Genomic DNA, 17,019 nt, shown 5'->3' with positions numbered 1-17,019 from the left:
AAGAGATGCGAGTCGGTTGTGGATTAGGGAAAAGGGGCAAGTGGAAAAAGAACAGGAACCTGTCTGGGTAAACTTTTGCTTTAACGGCTTAACTTTTTTCTTGCTTTCTTTTTTCTTTTTTTTTTTGTATTTTTGTTGCACGTGGCCCAACTCTCTGGTAAGGCCAAGGATGTTAGCCATACGTATTTGTGCTTGTGCTAGAACTACAGGAGATTTGTACCATGCTGGCACATACTTGCACACTGAAAAAAACTTTCAAGTATTCTTACCTTTATCCACTTAATTTAAAATTGAATTGAATCTACCAGTAGGCATGCTGCTTAAGTTTAAGCTAGTTTATTGCAGCACCATTTCTTTACTTACATTAATAATTAATTTATTAATAGATTTTGGGATTGCCAGCTAATATCAAATTTTAGAGTTCGTCCATTGTTCATCATTATTGTTGGGACTTAGGAAGGCTAACTTCATTAGAAATATTTGAAATAGTTTACATTATTTGGTATTAACTTAAAAAATAAAGATGCAGTTGCTTAATCCTTAATCATAAATGTCTTTCAGTGCATACAAGGCAAGGAGAAGTCCCTTCTGTCTTTCATCTTACTTTGGTAATTAGTCACAGCTTATAAGGTTGGTTTACTTTGAGGCAATGAACTTCTAGCTGACCCACCAGTTATATGCAGTCATGTCATTGCACTTGTACAATGTATTGCAAAGAAAGTTTATCCCTGGTCCTTTGGCTACATAGTTCCTACGATTCTGCAGCTAATGTTGCCGTCAACAAAGTGAAGTTGAATAATTAAGTTAAATTATTTAATAAATTAAAGTATGCTAAAGTAAAATTTTAAAAGGAGATAATTTGCTAAAACTCATTGAATCATGAAAAGGGAAATACACAATATTTTTACAAGTATGACAAAGTTGGGAAGACAAAAGCGTTGTCCTAGACAGAGGGGTTTACCCTTGAGACAAAGTAATTACCTCTACTTGAGTGTTGAGTGCAAAGAAACAAAATATCTACATGATGTCCAGATGCTGTCACCCACAATAACGATCATCATGATCGATGGTTGTGGCCAATGACATGCAAATGAAAAGGAAACCTTGGCCAACAGGTAGAAAAACCCTAAGCCATTTAACTTGTAACGCCTCCAGACAACAATGGGCAATAAAGCCAGCCTTTACAGTAAATCCAACACCAACAAGAGTCACACCTGCGCACACACCTTCACTTCACCATCAAACATGTTCGAAGTGAAGTCAGTGGAGATCTCTTTGGTTCGGCTGCATTTCTTCAACGTCTTCAACGTTTCCAGTTCCATCGCGAACTACCTGAAAATGGGTCAGTCTATATAAAGCCAAGTTCAAGGCGATCGCCGTTTCAGACGACTTTTGATAGCGAAGCGAAGAAGACGACAACCAAATTTAGTCACTTGTCCGCGTGAAGTGAAATCCGTGCAACGAAAGTTTTTTGAACACAAAAAATATATAAGAAACAACCAAAAGAAATTAGAAATTTGGTTAGTGCATTTGTGGAATTTTTTGTGCGAAATTTTGAACGCAAAAAAAGTGAACTTGAGTGATATTTTGGGTGTTTTTAATTAAAACATTAAAAAGTTAAAAGCAATCAAACGAACCGGTGAAGAAGCGAACTACTAAAAAAGGTAAGATCAGTATGTTGGTATCACTCTTGATTAGGCTAAGACTTTTATTCCATGGAAAGTTATTTTTTTATACCCTAATACCGACTAACTAGTTCCCCATAAACTAAACGTAGTTTAATTTACTTTATGATACATTTCAGCATTTTGAGAAATTTAATAACTATTAATTTGTTTTTTTTTTTTCCACATGTTAATTGATCAGCAATCGCAGCTTGATTGAAATTTATAAAATTTAGTGAAAATAATATAGATTTAATTATTCATTCATTCCTTAAGCTTAAATTTATTTTACGTTGTCAATATATTGAATTAATATGCATAGTTAATTTAGTATAACTTCTAAAATGGAAATTGAAAGTAAAATATGTAAATCTTATGTTAGTTTTCGTTTTTTATCTCGAAATTTCAAGACAAAAAAATTAAAATGAAAGGAATAAGCCAAACTTTTTGATACTTATTAGTTGTTATTCGATACTTACTAGGTAAAGCTTATGATAAAAACAAACTAATGTGGAGAATTTTTGGCATAAGAACTAGCTGAACTTATATATCCCACTTCTTGATCGCATTGGCAATTGGATGCTTTAGCTAAAGTTTCTGTCTTATTGAAATAAATTGCTTTTGCAATTATCACATTTAGAATTGATAAATAGAAAGTTATTTATTCAAAATTAATCAAACACTTTTTGATCATAGTGGCGCATGGTGTGTTTGTTTGCCTAACAAATTGGGGCTACTCAATGGTAAAAATTTGGGTCAGGCCAGTCAAGAAATAACAGAACTTGAAGCATAAATTCACGAAAAAAAAACACACGAAGAGAAAAAAAAGAATTTCAGTTAAACGAGTTAACAACTTTGCATGAAAAAGCAAAGCAAACAAAAACCCAAAGACCGAAAGGCACACTACGTGAGGAGTGAGTGAGAGAGAGAGAGAGAGAGAGAGGGCGAGAGTATAGCAAGCCAAAGCGGCATATAAAGCGTGAAACATGTCAAAAAAAAAGAAAGAAAGAGATTGGCTAGAGGAGAAGAGGCTGAAGGAGATGAAGAGCCACAGAGAGGCAAGGTAGACGCACACTTGTCCATTGACAAGGCCTACTCGCATATGGAAATGTGCATTGAACCAAGTTCTTTTCAGTCAACAGCCACAGCAACGGCGATGATGGCCGCCCACTGACCCAAATAGGGTGCCAGTTTGCCAAAGAATTTCGTTTTGTTTTCGTCCCCTCACCCTCAGAGTGCACATGTGTGCGTGTGTGTGTGTACACTGGCTGGCTGGTCTGTGGCCTTGATTTCGTGTGGGTCTTGTCTTTGGCCAGCCAATTAACGCCTTTTGGCCTTTGCATGGCTATATAACGAAAGAATTTTCTTTCTTTTTCGTCATTTCATTGCATTTTTGTTTAATTGGCCCATTAGAAGGTCACGTTTTTCCCTTTTAGTATTTGTATTAATTTCTTTCTAACCCATTTCTGATTTTATTTTTTTTTAATTTGTTGGAATCTCAAATTTCATGACTTGGTACTTTGGCATGAAGCAAGTTGTTGTTGTTGCTGTTGTTGTTGGCTTAACTTTCATTCATGGACGGACACAGTTGGATATTTTGTGTGGTTTTTGGCTTGGCATTTTGCGGCTTCTATGTTGTTGTCTCTCTGTTGTCAAGTTGTTGTTGTTGTTTGGTGGAGGTGAAAGTTTTTGTTCGAATCGTGTTCGATGCATTTGTTTTGTTTTTTTTTTCTGTTATTCGTTGAAAAACCGAAACAATTTCGTTAAACTTAAAATGATTCAGAAATTGTGTAACACAAAAAGATATTAAATTTAAATAGTCCAGAGGCTGAAACATTTTCAATTTAATAATTTGTCTTACTTTCACCTGAGAATTTGCGTCTCAGAGCTGACATTTGAAATTGCCTCAATTTGTCCATCATCTGTGAATGAAGTTGAGTTTTTTTTTTTCGGTGCTGTGTCAGGTGCTGCAATTTGTCTATCATACCGTGAGCCACCTGCAGTCGGCTGCACTTGCCGTCTTATAATAATAATAACAACAATCATAATAATATCATTTCGTGGCTGTAATTCGTTCTGCTTTCATGCGGTTTGCTGTTGCATTTTAAGGTCAGTAAAAGTTGTGACTATTTTTGCGGCAAGTTTAAACGGTTTTTTTTTTTGGGAAATTCAAATGGATGGGCGTTGCATCATTTATGGTAATCAAATAATTTGACATTTTTCCAAAATTGTGAAATTAAAATGCAGCTCATGAGGTGCTTGACCAATGGCAAAACAAAAGACTTAAGACACAAACTCGTTACAGAGTTCAAATGCTTTGTTGAATTAAGGTTACACTTAAAAAAAAAGAACTTCCAATGAATTGGCATTTCTTTTAATTACATTCACTTCTTGGTCAATAAACTTGCACATCCATATGTGTGTATGTGTGTGTATGTGAGTGAATTCTGGGCAGAAAAGAAAGTGAAATGTTATTTTGTTTTCATTTTACTTAAAGTTTCTCTCTTTTTTAGCCGGAAACCAGTCAATGACCAACAAACCCAGACCACTACACAGAGAGCAGAGAGAGAGACAGAGACAGAGAATGATTCATTGCTCTGCTCTCTGGGCTGTGCCTTTTGCTCATTTCTACCACAAATCACGAATATATTTTTCTTGTTTCGCTTTCTCAGCTCTTAGCTCTTCGCTCTTGGATCTGCCTTTTTGACTTTGACCAAAAACCCAGTGAAGTGTATCTAGGCACGAGACCACATAAAATTGAAATGAAAATGAAATGTTTATGCAGGGACGGTTACAGATTTATAAAGGTTCTCCATATTTTGCCATTAACTACCCGAAACTAAGACTAGGTTCTGAACTTTAAGAACAACACACAACTAAAATTGGCAACCAAGAATAGCTTTTACAACATTTAACAACATTTCTTGTTACTAGCAAAGCCAATGTTAATTAATTATTTTTTCTGCATCGTTTTCAAACCGCTCCTGTTAAAATTGTGGGCAAGTCATTAGTGAAGCAAAAGTATTTATTGCAAATGTGTAAAGAAATAATTTTGCCATTTTTATAAAGAACTGACTTTTGTAATTGTGTGTTATTTTATTTTCTTTTGGTTGTTTTTTTTTTTTTGCCTCCAACCGCAGTTGGCGGTTTCCATTTGGTTGCTTTCTTTTCACTTTGTCGATGTGATTTTAAGTGTGCAATTGTTAAAACTAAATAAATAATTATGGATTTTATAGTTTTTAATTGCTGGCAATTTTCGTTTAGTAAAAGTAAAAGTTGGCGTGTGAAATTTTTGTAATTAAAAATAGAAATTGAAACCATCTTATTCAATCGTTTAAGAAAACAATGAGAAAATTCGATTAGTTATCACATGAAAATGAATCGTTCACGCCAAAAAAAAGAAAAAAAATAGAAGACAATTCCCGTTTTTCTAACAGCTTTCTAAATTTACATGCCACTAATAATTTGTATTAAAACTGTGTCAAATTGTGTCACACAACAATAAAACTCAATTGTCTAAATGATTATGATGGAAAGGCATTGATTAATGGGTATTGGTTGACCCATTCTTGGAACCTGTTCTCATCGAAATGTTGTCAAACAATTAAATGGTAATCAATGCCGCAACTCCCATGGAATTCTTATAGAACTTGGACATTCTCCTGCTCGTATCGTTATATTAATTGTAACGGTAACCGTATTGCATGACTTCATAAGACATCAAAGTGTGTGTGTGTGTGTGTGTGTGTAAAGTGGAGAATTAACCGCTAGACAATCGGACAAGTTGAACTGGTTCTCTTCAAGTCTTCACTCCATTCCATTCCCCATGGCATTGGCTATTGATGAAGTTCAGTTCGTTCTAGAATTTTTTTTTCTCTCATTTTTGAGTAGCTAATTTCCATTCGAATTGCATTCATTCGATTCGACTTCAACTTTATGAGGAAGAAAACTTTATAGCTTCCATAATTCCCTCACTCTCGGTGTCTGTGTCTCTGTGCCTTTATTTTTCCTCTAATTGTCTGCACTTGCCACTTGGCTTTCTAAAAGTTGTTCAACTTGGGTGTGCGAGTGTGTGTTTGATGTGTGTGTTTGCTGGCTTGGGCAATTTTCACATGTTATGGCAAAACGAGTTCAGTTTGACCGCATCTTTCTTTTAATTGTGGGGCAGCAGCAGTTTGACTAGTTTCTTTGTTTCGGAAGTGTCCAAAATGAGAAGCATTTTCTTTTTAATGCATTTAAATTACAATTACAATTCAACTTTCTTTCTCTATTCTCTTTAATATTACGAAAATATATTTCTTTTTTGGCGTGTGAAATGAAAATTCTATGAGAAACAAAACTAAAACAAAACAAAACGAAAAGAACTTGTTTTTAAAGTGAAAAACAATTAAAAATCTAAATTTAGAAATTGGGAAAAGCTTACTAAAAGTAACCATTGTATGGAATATGATAATTTGATTTGCTTTGCCTTTGAACTAATAACTTTGTCATCATTTGTGGAATATTTCTAATGCCCTTAATTTGCTTAATGTGTAAGATTGTTTTTTTTTTATTAAAGCCAATTTTGTAATCTATTGAAATGAGTTTAAATTGAATTGAGGTCTTTGTGGTTCATGTAACACCACGTGGCTCTCGTTTTGTATAATTGAAATCGTGCCTGGGTTCAGGAAACTGAATTGGGCAATGTGAAAGTATAATTTTTAGGTGACTTTGTCTGAATTTCAAATGCGAAAACTAAAACACCGATATATTTGTTTTGCTTTGCAGTCAACATGCTGAATCAACGTAAGATCCACGCCTACATTTTACTATCCATAGTGGTCAGCAATTGTTTGCTGCTCACCTATGCCTATCCCCAGCAAGAGCGTCAACAGCAGTTGACCCAGTCGCCAGTTTATAGGCCAGAAGCGGAGAGCAGAAAATTTGCCGTCAAGCCAAATGCATCCAAGAAGGTGGCTCTGGATGATATTGAGGATGACATCGAAGGTAATCAGATACAGGACACAGTGGGCGGTGGTCCCGGAGGTTTCACCTGGTCCAACATGCTGTCCACTGTGATGACCATGTTCTTCAATGGAGCCACCAATACGGCGCCCACCAAATCCGATGATGTGGATGGTTCCATCGGCTTAGGTGGCAGTCCCTGGGCCAATGTCATCTCAATGGGTAAGCCAAGCAAAATTCAAAGAAGATTACTTGATTTAATTTATACTTTACTTTAGGTCTTCGCATTATCAACACTTTGTTGGGCGGCGGAGCTCCCAGTGATGGCATTGATAAGGTCGACAATGGCGGTTCCCCCATGCAGGTAAATTTGTTGTTTTGTTTTGTTTTTGCATAGCGTTTGGTGTTAATTTTAAATGCTTTTGTGCCATTTTTTATTTATTTCTGCATTTTTGTTTGGAAATTTTTTATACTCATTTTTGGTGTTTGGTTTTTCTTCTTTTCTCTTTACTTGTTTGCGCTTACACCCGTCTTCCACCCCTTCTCCTACTGCTACCAACTTCTCTTAAAATAAAAACAAAAACAAAAAAACGAAAAAAAAAAACAAAATAATGCACAGGGCATCTTGGCGGCTGTCCTGTCGTCCGTGTTGGGCACCCGAGATCCAGATCAAGTCAACTCAATGGCCAAGCAAGCTGGCGAGGTAAACTAAATTCTTTATACGCTTTTTACATCCAATAGAAAATTTTGTTTAAGCATGCAGACACTAAGCAACAAAGTTGATGTATGACCATAAATATGATTTTTGTAGTTTTGAAAAGAATTTGTTTGTTGCTTAGTGTACATTGTATGTAGACTTCTTTAGTACACACACAATTTTACACTTTTACACCTTTTTCACATACATACACACACATACTTTGACTCTTTTTTTTGTTACATATTGGCACAACAAAATGCAAAACTAATTGACTAATGCTTCATCCTGCCCTCTCTCTCACACACACACACACACACGCCTATCAACTCTGAACTCTTCCATCACTTCCGTTGCCCATTCCACAGTTTATACAGATCGTGATGAATCTCTTGGACGCCTTGAAGACCTCATTCTCGCATCGTTCCCTCACCGCTCGCTCCATGGGTAAACGTGATTCAGTCAGTGACGCAGCCGTCGCCGGCATTGCCCTGCTCAAGGGTTATGTGAGAACCTATCGCAACTCGGACGACAAGTGCCTGCAGCGTTATATGTGCGATGCCAACACGGATTGTGTGCGTGAAATCGGAGGCAGCAGCATCTTCTGCCAACTAGGATCGTAAGTACAGCAGCAGAAAGGCTATGAAGTGAAATCCTAACTCAATTGTCGTCTTCTTACAGATATGCCAGTAGCTATGTTTTGGGACGCAGCAGCGATAGCAACACTAGCTTCGAGCAGTTGTACGATGCCGGACGTAGAGGGCGTTCCGGTTTCGATTGTCACCAACTTTACCTGGAGTGCAATGAGGTCTAAGTCGTCTTTTGGCTGTTAGGACTTCTTCTGAAGCCTGCTGCTTCTTAGTGCTTATGACTGGACTTTCTTTTAAATTAAACTTAGATCTTAGCTATTTATATATTTTATTTATTTAAAATTCTGTATTTATTTATTAAAACCGATTGTGAGACAAAACCCAAGTTGTGACCAACAACAGAATTAATTAAATCAATTCAATCAAATCAAAAAATCATAATTCAAAGTGTAAACTTTTTCTGTTATATAGACACATAGCCAATTGCTACAACACTTGGCTATGAAAGAGCTTTAAGCCAATTCAATAACCTTTTGGCAAGAATTCACTTGGCTGTGGAGCTTTTGTTGAGGCTGCGATGCCAACAATTTCAGAAGAACCTTTTGTCAGTGTGTTGTTTGAAAGCTTTTAAGCCAGTATTTAGCCCATATTTTTGAAACAGCTTTTCTTAACGGACTTTGGCTTTGAATTTTAACGTTCATTTGAAAATGCAATTACATTTTTTCAGAGAAAATGTATGCCTAATTTTGTTTAGTTAATTTTTGCTCATAAGAACTTTGGAAAAACTAAACAAATTGCGAATAACTTTGTGATCGAACTTTGTGATTCCCAATTGAAGACCTATTCCAATACAAGCCTCTACCTAATTGGATAATCATCAAAGGCATGAATGAATTTAGAAGAACCCCAATGAATTGATTTTAAATGGAAATTTTTGATAGAAATAATAGGTCACTTATTGTTCAATGTTATTTTGAGCATATCAATTAAAACGTTAGAAATCCTTTAAAATGGGCACTCCTTTTTAACAGTTCTTACCTTATATATCCTTTATACTAGTTAAATACGACAATTTTAGAAAGATTCAATATTGGGCGGTTATGCAGGTTTCCGCCTATGAATTTTTAAACTCCTGGTGAGTGGGGGAAGTGAAACAATTAAGTCAACTAGTCTCAATTATTATGTCAACATGGTTATTAGTTGGAAGACGTATTTGAAATGGAATTTCAAATGTGCAATTAACTAATCTAACTGACACTTAAATGGTCAGCCTTACTATATAAGGATCCATTAAAAGTTCAACCTTTGTCATTTGAAGAAGGAGTTAAGCTGTGTGTCATTGCCATGAGTCGTCTATTCTTGCTGCAAGAGAATTGTCTGCGGGTGATGGGTCACCGCCGGAATCTGAAAACGGAGAGCCTATTCAATTTTAAATATATGTGGCCACTTCTCATACTAATTTCCACCGAATACCCTTTGATTGCGAATATCTACACAAACCGAGATAATATGGAACTTGTCACAGCGACTTTGAGCATCTTGTTTAATAATTCCTTGACCCTAACGAAAATCTTAACATTTATGAGCTATAAAAAGGACTTTTGGAAAATGATGAGCAGTTTAAGGAATTTGTATAAGAAATGTAAGTACAAAACTATAATCAAGCACAAAAATTAGTTAAATTCAAACACTTTTATAGCTAAGGATAGAAAGTCAAAGGACTACAATTACGTCACACGGGCAAATACATTGGCCAGTCGCCTGAGTCGCTCCTATTTGATCTCCTGCAGTTGCACGGGTCTTTACTTTATGTTGGGACCTATTCTAAAGATTATTACCAATAAGTTAAGAAGTGTTACCTATATACGAGAGTTACCCATGCCAATGAAGTAAGCCCAAACCAATGTGAGAAGAGGACAATTGCAAGCGTTATTTTCAATTTACAGATTTCCCTTTAACACCGAGAATAGTCCTGGCTATGAGATTGGATTTGTCTACACGGCTGTCTTTACCACTATTGTCGTGGTCTATGCGTCAGCCATCGATGGTTTATTTATCTCCTTTGCCATTAATTTACGTGGCCATTTTCAGGCTCTTCAGCATGATATACGCAAAGCGGTTTACAATGACACCAAAGTCGATCCACAAGCGACTATCATATCCTTAGTGGATTATCATGTAGAACTCTTGAGCCTTTCTAAACAACTACGTTTGATCTATATGCCCATTGTGTTTGGACAGTTTTTGATCACTTCCTTGCAGGTGGGCGTTATAATCTATCAAATGTTTACGGTAAGTTAGAGCTTTCATTGACTGAGTTTCCAACTGTTGATGAGTTTCTTACTTTTATAAGAACATAACCTCTGCTATGGCTCTTTTGGTTTACTTTTCATTCTTTGGATCCATTATGCTGCAATTGTTTATCTATTGTTATGGAGGAGAAATAATTAAAAACGAGGTTAGTTGAATGATTAACATTACGACTTACTGCAATTTAGCATTTGCTCTGTCTTAGAGCTTTGAAATCGGTGTGGCGCTTCAATTGAGCGATTGGCATTTGGCTACTCCCCATCAGAGACGTTCGTTGGCTTTTATCATGTTACGTTCCCAGAAAAAAGTCGTCATTAAGGCAGGATTCTATGAGGCTTCTTTGGCCAACTTTTTAGCGGTATAAAAAAAGCGGTATAATTAAAGAAATGGCTTAGTTTATTGTTTATATATTTTCAGATCTGTCGTGCTGCCATGTCAATTATAACAGCAATTAAAACAGTTGAGTAAATTCCACACATTTTAACAAGTTGGTTCCAACAATTATATAGAAACTTAGCGACGTCAGCACTTGGATTATAGTTTAGTAGATTGTTCTGCAATGTTTAGTAAAATCTAAAAATAATAAAACAATTTTTCTATAAAAATCTCACTGAATCACTGAATCGAGTGGCCGACTACTCGAAATACAAATTGAATTAAATTGTATTACACAATAATTAAAGACAACTAACTGATTCCATAACTCATTCAAAAATGGATAAATTTATCCTAGACTCTGAAAACTTACACAAAGTTTTTGGCATCTAAAGAGTTTTTGTTTAGTTTTTGCCTCGGAGTTTCTTTTGGTTTGCATTGAACAAAGTTGAAATTTTTGCGAGGTGAAAAGACAAAGTTTCATCTCTCATCCTACTAATATTAATTTTGTTCTTTGTGCATTCTTTGTTTGAATTGCCAAAGGCAGCATCTTCACGTATTTGGATGTCATTGCGCAGCTGCAGCCACTTAAAAAAGAAACTTTCATTGCCATTTTTGATTAATGTCAGAGACGCCAAACAAACAAGCTGCTGAAAATTTATTGGAATAAGCAAACGAGAGCGGCGTACAAACATTTGTGTATGTGTGTAGCATTATATAAGTATGTAGTAAATCTGCAAGTGTAGGTGTAGCTATATAAAACAAGAACCTAACCCACTTTTAATGGGACTAGCAACACCAAGACAAAGTCTGCAACTGCATCAGCAGCAGCCCAGCAGCCGAGCAGCAGCAGTTTCTTCTTCCCAAAAGTTATGATTAATTTGTGCGGCCAAGTTTTGCTATCGTCTTGCCCGAAAAAAAAAGAAACTTCTGCCTCCTCTCTATGTAGTTGTCCTCGTCAGAATGAGGTTCCTTGGTGCTGTTTGTTGCCGTTGCCGTTGCTGTTGCCACTATCTCTGGCTAGTAGAATGCAAGTAATTAAAGGCGCTTTGGACCAACTGGCGCATCGTTTAAAATTCCATTTAATTACGTTGAGTGTTGAATATCTTTTAGTGTGCTAATTAGGGAACTGGTGCAAAGTTTTTTGGACAGCAACTGCAATTGCAATTGCAGGATGTCTCAGTTTCTGCAATTTGTTATTGCTGACTGGATCTGCCCTCCCTTCCATCCACTCTGCCAGAGAATGAAACAATCGAATTTTCACCCAACAATTCTAATTTCCACCCAAGAGCAGCCATTTCCCATCGTCTTCTCTCCTCCATTTGTGTTCATCTTGGAGTGCTCAGAGCGAAATTGGTCATGACATTTTTTGGCAGTGTTGCTTAAATTGTTTTTCACAGAGATTATAATTTACTTCCTTTCATCCTTCTTGGCCTGAACTGTTTGTACAACGAGTTAAGTTTTTGAGCTGTTGGCTGATTGCAATTAAATTTGAAAGCCTTAAGCAGCTTTATTATTCTTAACAGATGAAATTGAGTCAAAGTTGCGTCTTCTCGGTTTCTATGTGACCAAATTGCGGCATGAAATGAACGAGCAATTAAACAAAATTATTATAGTAAAACAAAACTAATAACTTAATCTACAGTGATTGCAAAACCCCTCAAAACAAATACTTGTAAATAAATGAAAAGCAGCATAACAAATGCACAATTATTAAGCATACAACATTCCCTGTAAATCAAAACTTTAAACAAATTAAAATACATTGAATATTCAAATGAGAAATTGATTTATCTAAAGTAAATGTTGAATGGCAGACTAAATATAGAATTGGCACTTTCATTTCTTATATCATAAATATGCAAGACTTTTGAAAATTGACTCCATTTGGGCCAGAGAAACAACTGACTTGATCTCAAAGGATATGCATAAATAATTTAATATTTTATGGTAATATTCCAAGCCGGGCTAAGAGGAACTCAACCTTACTCCAAGACCAGCGCCCAAAACGAGAAGTGTATAAAAATAACACGTAAATGTCGGCCATTAAATGACGAATTCCAGCGGTTCTCTGAGAGCCCATAAAGCCTTTAAGGTACATAGTCAGTCTATTTTATTGCAGTGGAAATCACAACTCAGTCAGAGCCAACAACAATAACCAAAAGAGAAGCACAACAAAATAAGAAACAACACGTAAAATTTGTCAAAAAAAAAAAGAAAAAAAAGAATCAGAAAAGCAAAACGAAACAAGTAAAAACTGGCGAGGAAAAAACATCAACAAAAACAGAAAAGGCAGTAAATATTTTTCACTATGCTCAGTCTTGATGACTGACTTGGCTGACGACAGCAGCAACTGGGAATGGGCTAGTAGATGGGGCAACAGAGAGATGATGGTCGGCGGCGTGGGCGGGGGCGAGGGCGGGGGAAAGTCCAGCTCAGCAAGCCGTCAACTGGCGGAAAAAGCCAAACAAGATGAAGCCAGTTGAAAGTGTCCTTTTCTTGGTAGCAGGAGGAAAGCATAAATATACAAAAAGATAAAAGTGGAAGGATAAGTGAAATGGTAAAAGTGGAACGCCATCAAGAAAGACAACCAAAAGGCAGTCATTTCTTTTGAGTTTAAGCTATTCCATTTATTTAATGATAAAAAATGTTTATCTTAAGTTCAACTATCTCCAACTATCTGTGTTGAAAGAAAATTTTATAAATTCTCAAAGACTTTACCTTGAGAGCTAAGATAATGTAAAGATAACTAAAATTATTTAAAACCACTATTTATAATTAAGAAACTTGTTTATTAAAAAAAACAACTAAATCTAAATATCAGGAATCCAATGTGCTAAATTACGTGATAACAGGCCAAGAAACAGGACCAAAGTAAACAAAGAAAGACAATAACTTAAGAGTCCAACTAAAAAATTTCATAATTTATCCCCTTCTCTCATTCCTCTTTATTGACGGTTGAAAGCCTTTTTAAATATTTCGCAGCAAAATGTAAAAAATGAGGAGAGAGGAAAATGAGAATAATGACTAGAAAATACATGGGAAACAGAGGAGGTAAAAGGCAAAAAGTAAGTGCAGAAAATGACATCCTGATCCTGCATTGAGTTTCTGTTCATCATGTACAAGTTTTTTTTGTTTCTGGTGACCCCGAAACCACTCCCACATGCCCATTTAATTGTGTTTACTTCGAGATAGACACTACTGGGCAGTTGTGCGTTTTATGCCTTTGATGTTTTCTTCTTTTTAAAAATAAAAAATCACAGGGTCAAAAGGAGACACAGGCAGAATAAAAGATGCTTGCAGAAGCAGGCTCTCATTTTCGTGATTTTCCTCTAGCTTCTTTTTACATATTTTTGTGCTTGTCAGTTGCTCCTTTTTACTGGCCACGACTGGATCCCAGTGCTACTTGTTCTATTCACTCGTCCTACAGCTTCTCCTTGACGCCTTCTTGGAAGACATTTAAGTTGAGTAAAAGTATTTTTTGGTTTAACTTTTCCGCATGCAGGCAAGGATCTGGGTTATTTGCCTCCTTTGTGTGTAGGTACATATACATGTATATGTAAGGGCTATTTGCGGGTGTTGGCCGAAAGTGGGCAACTTTTTTGTTGAGGGGTGTCCAAGAGCAGTGAGGAACTGTTGGGTCTTAGTTGTGTTTGCGGTTTCGCATTTCGACAAACAGTAAATAAGCAAGCAAATACAACAGAAAGCCAACTACAACAGCAACAAACTCAACTCCTTAAATGGCAAAAGTAAATAAATCAGTTTGGCATGTCCTCCCCGACAACAACTCGCCTCTCGCCTGCTACATCGGTTGCTGTTGAATGTGAACAACAGTATATATCTTTATCTAATTGACTTGACACACAAGGCAAATAACTTTCAATCGAGAAATACACAAAATAACAGAACAAAATATTACAAAAATAAAACTAAATCAAAGTTCAACAATTCTAATGGTCTGAATCCTGTAACAGGTTTGAAGTATCTATACATTTTATGTGGTAGTTTACAATTTGCTGTTATCCCATTTAAATTGGAACTTTAAATTCTTTACATCAGATAATTTCAACCTCAAAAAGCTTATTTATATTGCATACTTTTTGGGGATAAAAGATTTTTGTGTGTTTTTGTTTCTTTTTACCTTTAGTTTTGACAGGTTAAAGTCTAATGCTGTGTTTTAAAACCAAGAGAATTGCAAGATGGTATAAAGAGAAAATATTTGCCACTCTCTGATTTGATTACCTTACGCTGTATATGTACTTCTATTTCCCATTTCGAATTCTCAATGGATTTCCATTTCGAGTTTGAATATCCTAATACCAGCTGGTTCTGTCATTTGTTTTGTTATCGCTGCTGGCTTATCATGAATGCATCTAAAACATTACGAATTTGAGGATGATAAATTACATGCAGATTGCGAACGAAAAAGAATTCCAATCATTTCGCATTAGCGTGAGCTGACGGCTGACGAGTTCCTTGCCGCTGCGTAGGCAGAAATGCGCGTAAATGCAAATCATTATCAACAAACATTTGCATTGGCCGGAGAAACGAGGACTAAGGATTGAAAACTGCGCACAGGACACGGACACGGGGCAAGAGCAACAGGGAGACAACCGTCAGCTACCGCAATCGATGGGCTTTGCCGGCGTAACCAGAGCGACCAGACTCAAATGGGGCTATCAGCGCTATCTGCGGTAGGGATTACTGATAGGTGACAGAGGGTGGAAGGAGCAACCATTTGATGGCTAGCCAACTACTCCTCGTCCATAACGTCCTTGTTCTCACCGCACGCCCCATCACAGGCTACTGTCTGCTGGCCGTGCATTGTTCCTGATGCTATTAGCACTGATGAATTTGCATCGTAGTTATAAATATTTGCACATTTTGCCATTTGGCGAAAATGCAATTTGTGTGTGCAGCAAATAAGCAAGTGGAAATTATGCCACTTTTAATGAAAAGCCTGTTCTCTCAGTCTCTTTCCCCTTTGTCTCTCTCACTCTCTCTCCATCTCTCTCAATGTATTCTGAAATAAATACTCATTTCATTTACATACCCCATACTCATCTCGTCATTCTCTTTGAGGAGAAAAGGCAAACAAAGAATCACCACAAAAGAATGCGTGTTGCCAGCAATGAAAAATGGAAGAATGGATACTCTATCCCAATGCTAGAATAACTTACCAAGTCTTTGAAATAATAGATAAAAAATTTCTAATTGGTAATTAATTTATAAATAACAAGAAAATAATATTAGTAGAAAATCTTCTTTAACAAATATTTAAACATGCCCAAGAAACTATAAGAGTAGTCAAGAAAGAAAAAAACGGAAGCTGTAAAATATTTAAAGGAACCCCACAAAAATTCTTAACCAAAGTTATGTTTGTTATTTTGTGGGTGTATCTTCACCCATTCTTATGCTCATTTCCCTTTTAGTCAAACTTCCTTATACCCATCTTACGTCTTTCTTTAGTTTTTTTGTTTTCTTTTTCTCGGTTTTGCTTTGTTTGTTCTCTGTGGAAACTATGAGTAAATGTTGAACTGTGCATTATTCTTAACTTTTTGGCGTTCGATAAGCGGCATAGCAGAAAATTATGATGATGCCCTTGATGATGCCGATGATGATGATGATGATGGTGATGATAATGAGGATGCTCTTTTAGTCGCCAGCAGATACTTAGAGAGCTGTGTGAGCAGAGAAAGCAAGTTTAAGGGCAAATAGCAAGTTTTCAGCATTATTTTTTGTTGAGCCAACACATTCTTTTCTCTTAGCCATCAAAAAGATAAGGGCAAGAAAGTTTATTTTGGTCAAAGTGATTACAACCTACGCTCCATAGAATTGAGTGAAAAACCACAAAGATAGTGTATACAAACTGTGTGTCAAAGTGCCGGGCAAGAAGAGAAATGATGATTAAAGTTCAACTCAAACAGATTTGCCCGATGCCTTCCTCTTGTAAGAGGTTGTCACAAGGTTTCAAGTTTGGTTCTTTTTTCCTTCCGTAGCCAAAAAAGTTTTTCCCTTTCCCAGATAAGTTCATTCACCCTGCAAATGAGCATCTCATCATAGGGCAACCATGATAAATTATAGAAAACTTTTATGCCATAGCCTTTTGCTGTGATTTCTTTAAAGTGGGATTAAAGTTCTTTACCGACTTTCCCTTGGCTAATTAGCAACTAGCCTTAGACTGATAGTAAAGTTAATCAATTTTAAAGTAAGTACTTACTTGTCTAGGTACCCACTAAATTCGTTTGCTTCTGATTTTTTTTCTGCGCGATTCCTTGTTTTATTCCCCCATAAAGTTCAGTCAGTACCTTGCGGCTTTAATTAAACCGAATTTGTTGAGCAACATTTTTTAATTAGTCCATGGCCAAATGAAGAGCAACAAAAATGGAACAATAAAATCGGCGCTGTTGTTGTTGTTTTTGTTTTTATTTTGTTTCCA

General features: G+C 36.2%; 2 protein-coding genes across 3 annotated transcripts; both read left to right on the top strand.

Annotated features, from left to right (window-relative positions):
* Window positions 1-1,381: 1,381 nt before the first annotated feature.
* Window positions 1,382-8,322, top strand: LOC6647233. 2 transcript variants are annotated; one of them, XM_002069482.2, is made up of 6 exons: window positions 1,382-1,664; window positions 6,432-6,830; window positions 6,887-6,972; window positions 7,228-7,311; window positions 7,674-7,924; window positions 7,987-8,322. In XM_002069482.2, exons 2-6 carry the CDS (start codon window positions 6,437-6,439, stop codon window positions 8,117-8,119), a joined length of 948 nt encoding a protein of 315 aa, XP_002069518.1. In that variant the 5' UTR covers window positions 1,382-1,664; window positions 6,432-6,436; the 3' UTR covers window positions 8,120-8,322. The 2 variants fall into 2 exon arrangements, with proteins under 2 accessions (XP_002069518.1, XP_015032855.1); XM_015177369.2 differs by lacking the exon at window positions 7,228-7,311.
* Window positions 8,323-9,503: 1,181 nt separating this feature from the next.
* On the top strand, window positions 9,504-10,569 carry LOC6647234 (odorant receptor 82a). The gene is made up of 4 exons (XM_002069483.2): window positions 9,504-9,537; window positions 9,595-9,784; window positions 9,842-10,187; window positions 10,411-10,569. Exons 1-4 carry the CDS (start codon window positions 9,504-9,506, stop codon window positions 10,567-10,569), a joined length of 729 nt encoding a protein of 242 aa, XP_002069519.2.
* The last annotated feature ends 6,450 nt before the right edge of the window (window positions 10,570-17,019 follow it).

Source organism: Drosophila willistoni, chromosome 3R, assembly GCF_018902025.1.
Source record: "Drosophila willistoni isolate 14030-0811.24 chromosome 3R, UCI_dwil_1.1, whole genome shotgun sequence".
Lineage (NCBI taxonomy): Eukaryota > Metazoa > Arthropoda > Insecta > Diptera > Drosophilidae > Drosophila > Drosophila willistoni.
The sequence above is the reverse complement of the archived record's forward strand: the minus strand, read 5'-3'. Positions and strand labels throughout refer to the sequence as shown.

Excerpts from the sequence above, each read along its gene's own strand:
- LOC6647234 (XM_002069483.2), top strand. The coding sequence starts at position 9,504 with ATGATGAGCAGTTTAAGGAATTTGTATAAGAAAT. Across the intron at positions 9,785-9,841 it reads GAGTTACCCATGCCAATGAA|ATTTCCCTTTAACACCGAGA; the intron begins GTAAGCCCAAAC and ends TTCAATTTACAG. Across the intron at positions 10,188-10,410 it reads TAATCTATCAAATGTTTACG|AGCTTTGAAATCGGTGTGGC; the intron begins GTAAGTTAGAGC and ends GCTCTGTCTTAG.
- LOC6647233 (XM_002069482.2), top strand. The coding sequence starts at position 6,437 with ATGCTGAATCAACGTAAGATCCACGCCTACATTTTACTATCCATAGTG. Across the intron at positions 7,312-7,673 it reads TGGCCAAGCAAGCTGGCGAG|TTTATACAGATCGTGATGAA; the intron begins GTAAACTAAATT and ends CCCATTCCACAG. Across the intron at positions 7,925-7,986 it reads ATCTTCTGCCAACTAGGATC|ATATGCCAGTAGCTATGTTT; the intron begins GTAAGTACAGCA and ends GTCTTCTTACAG.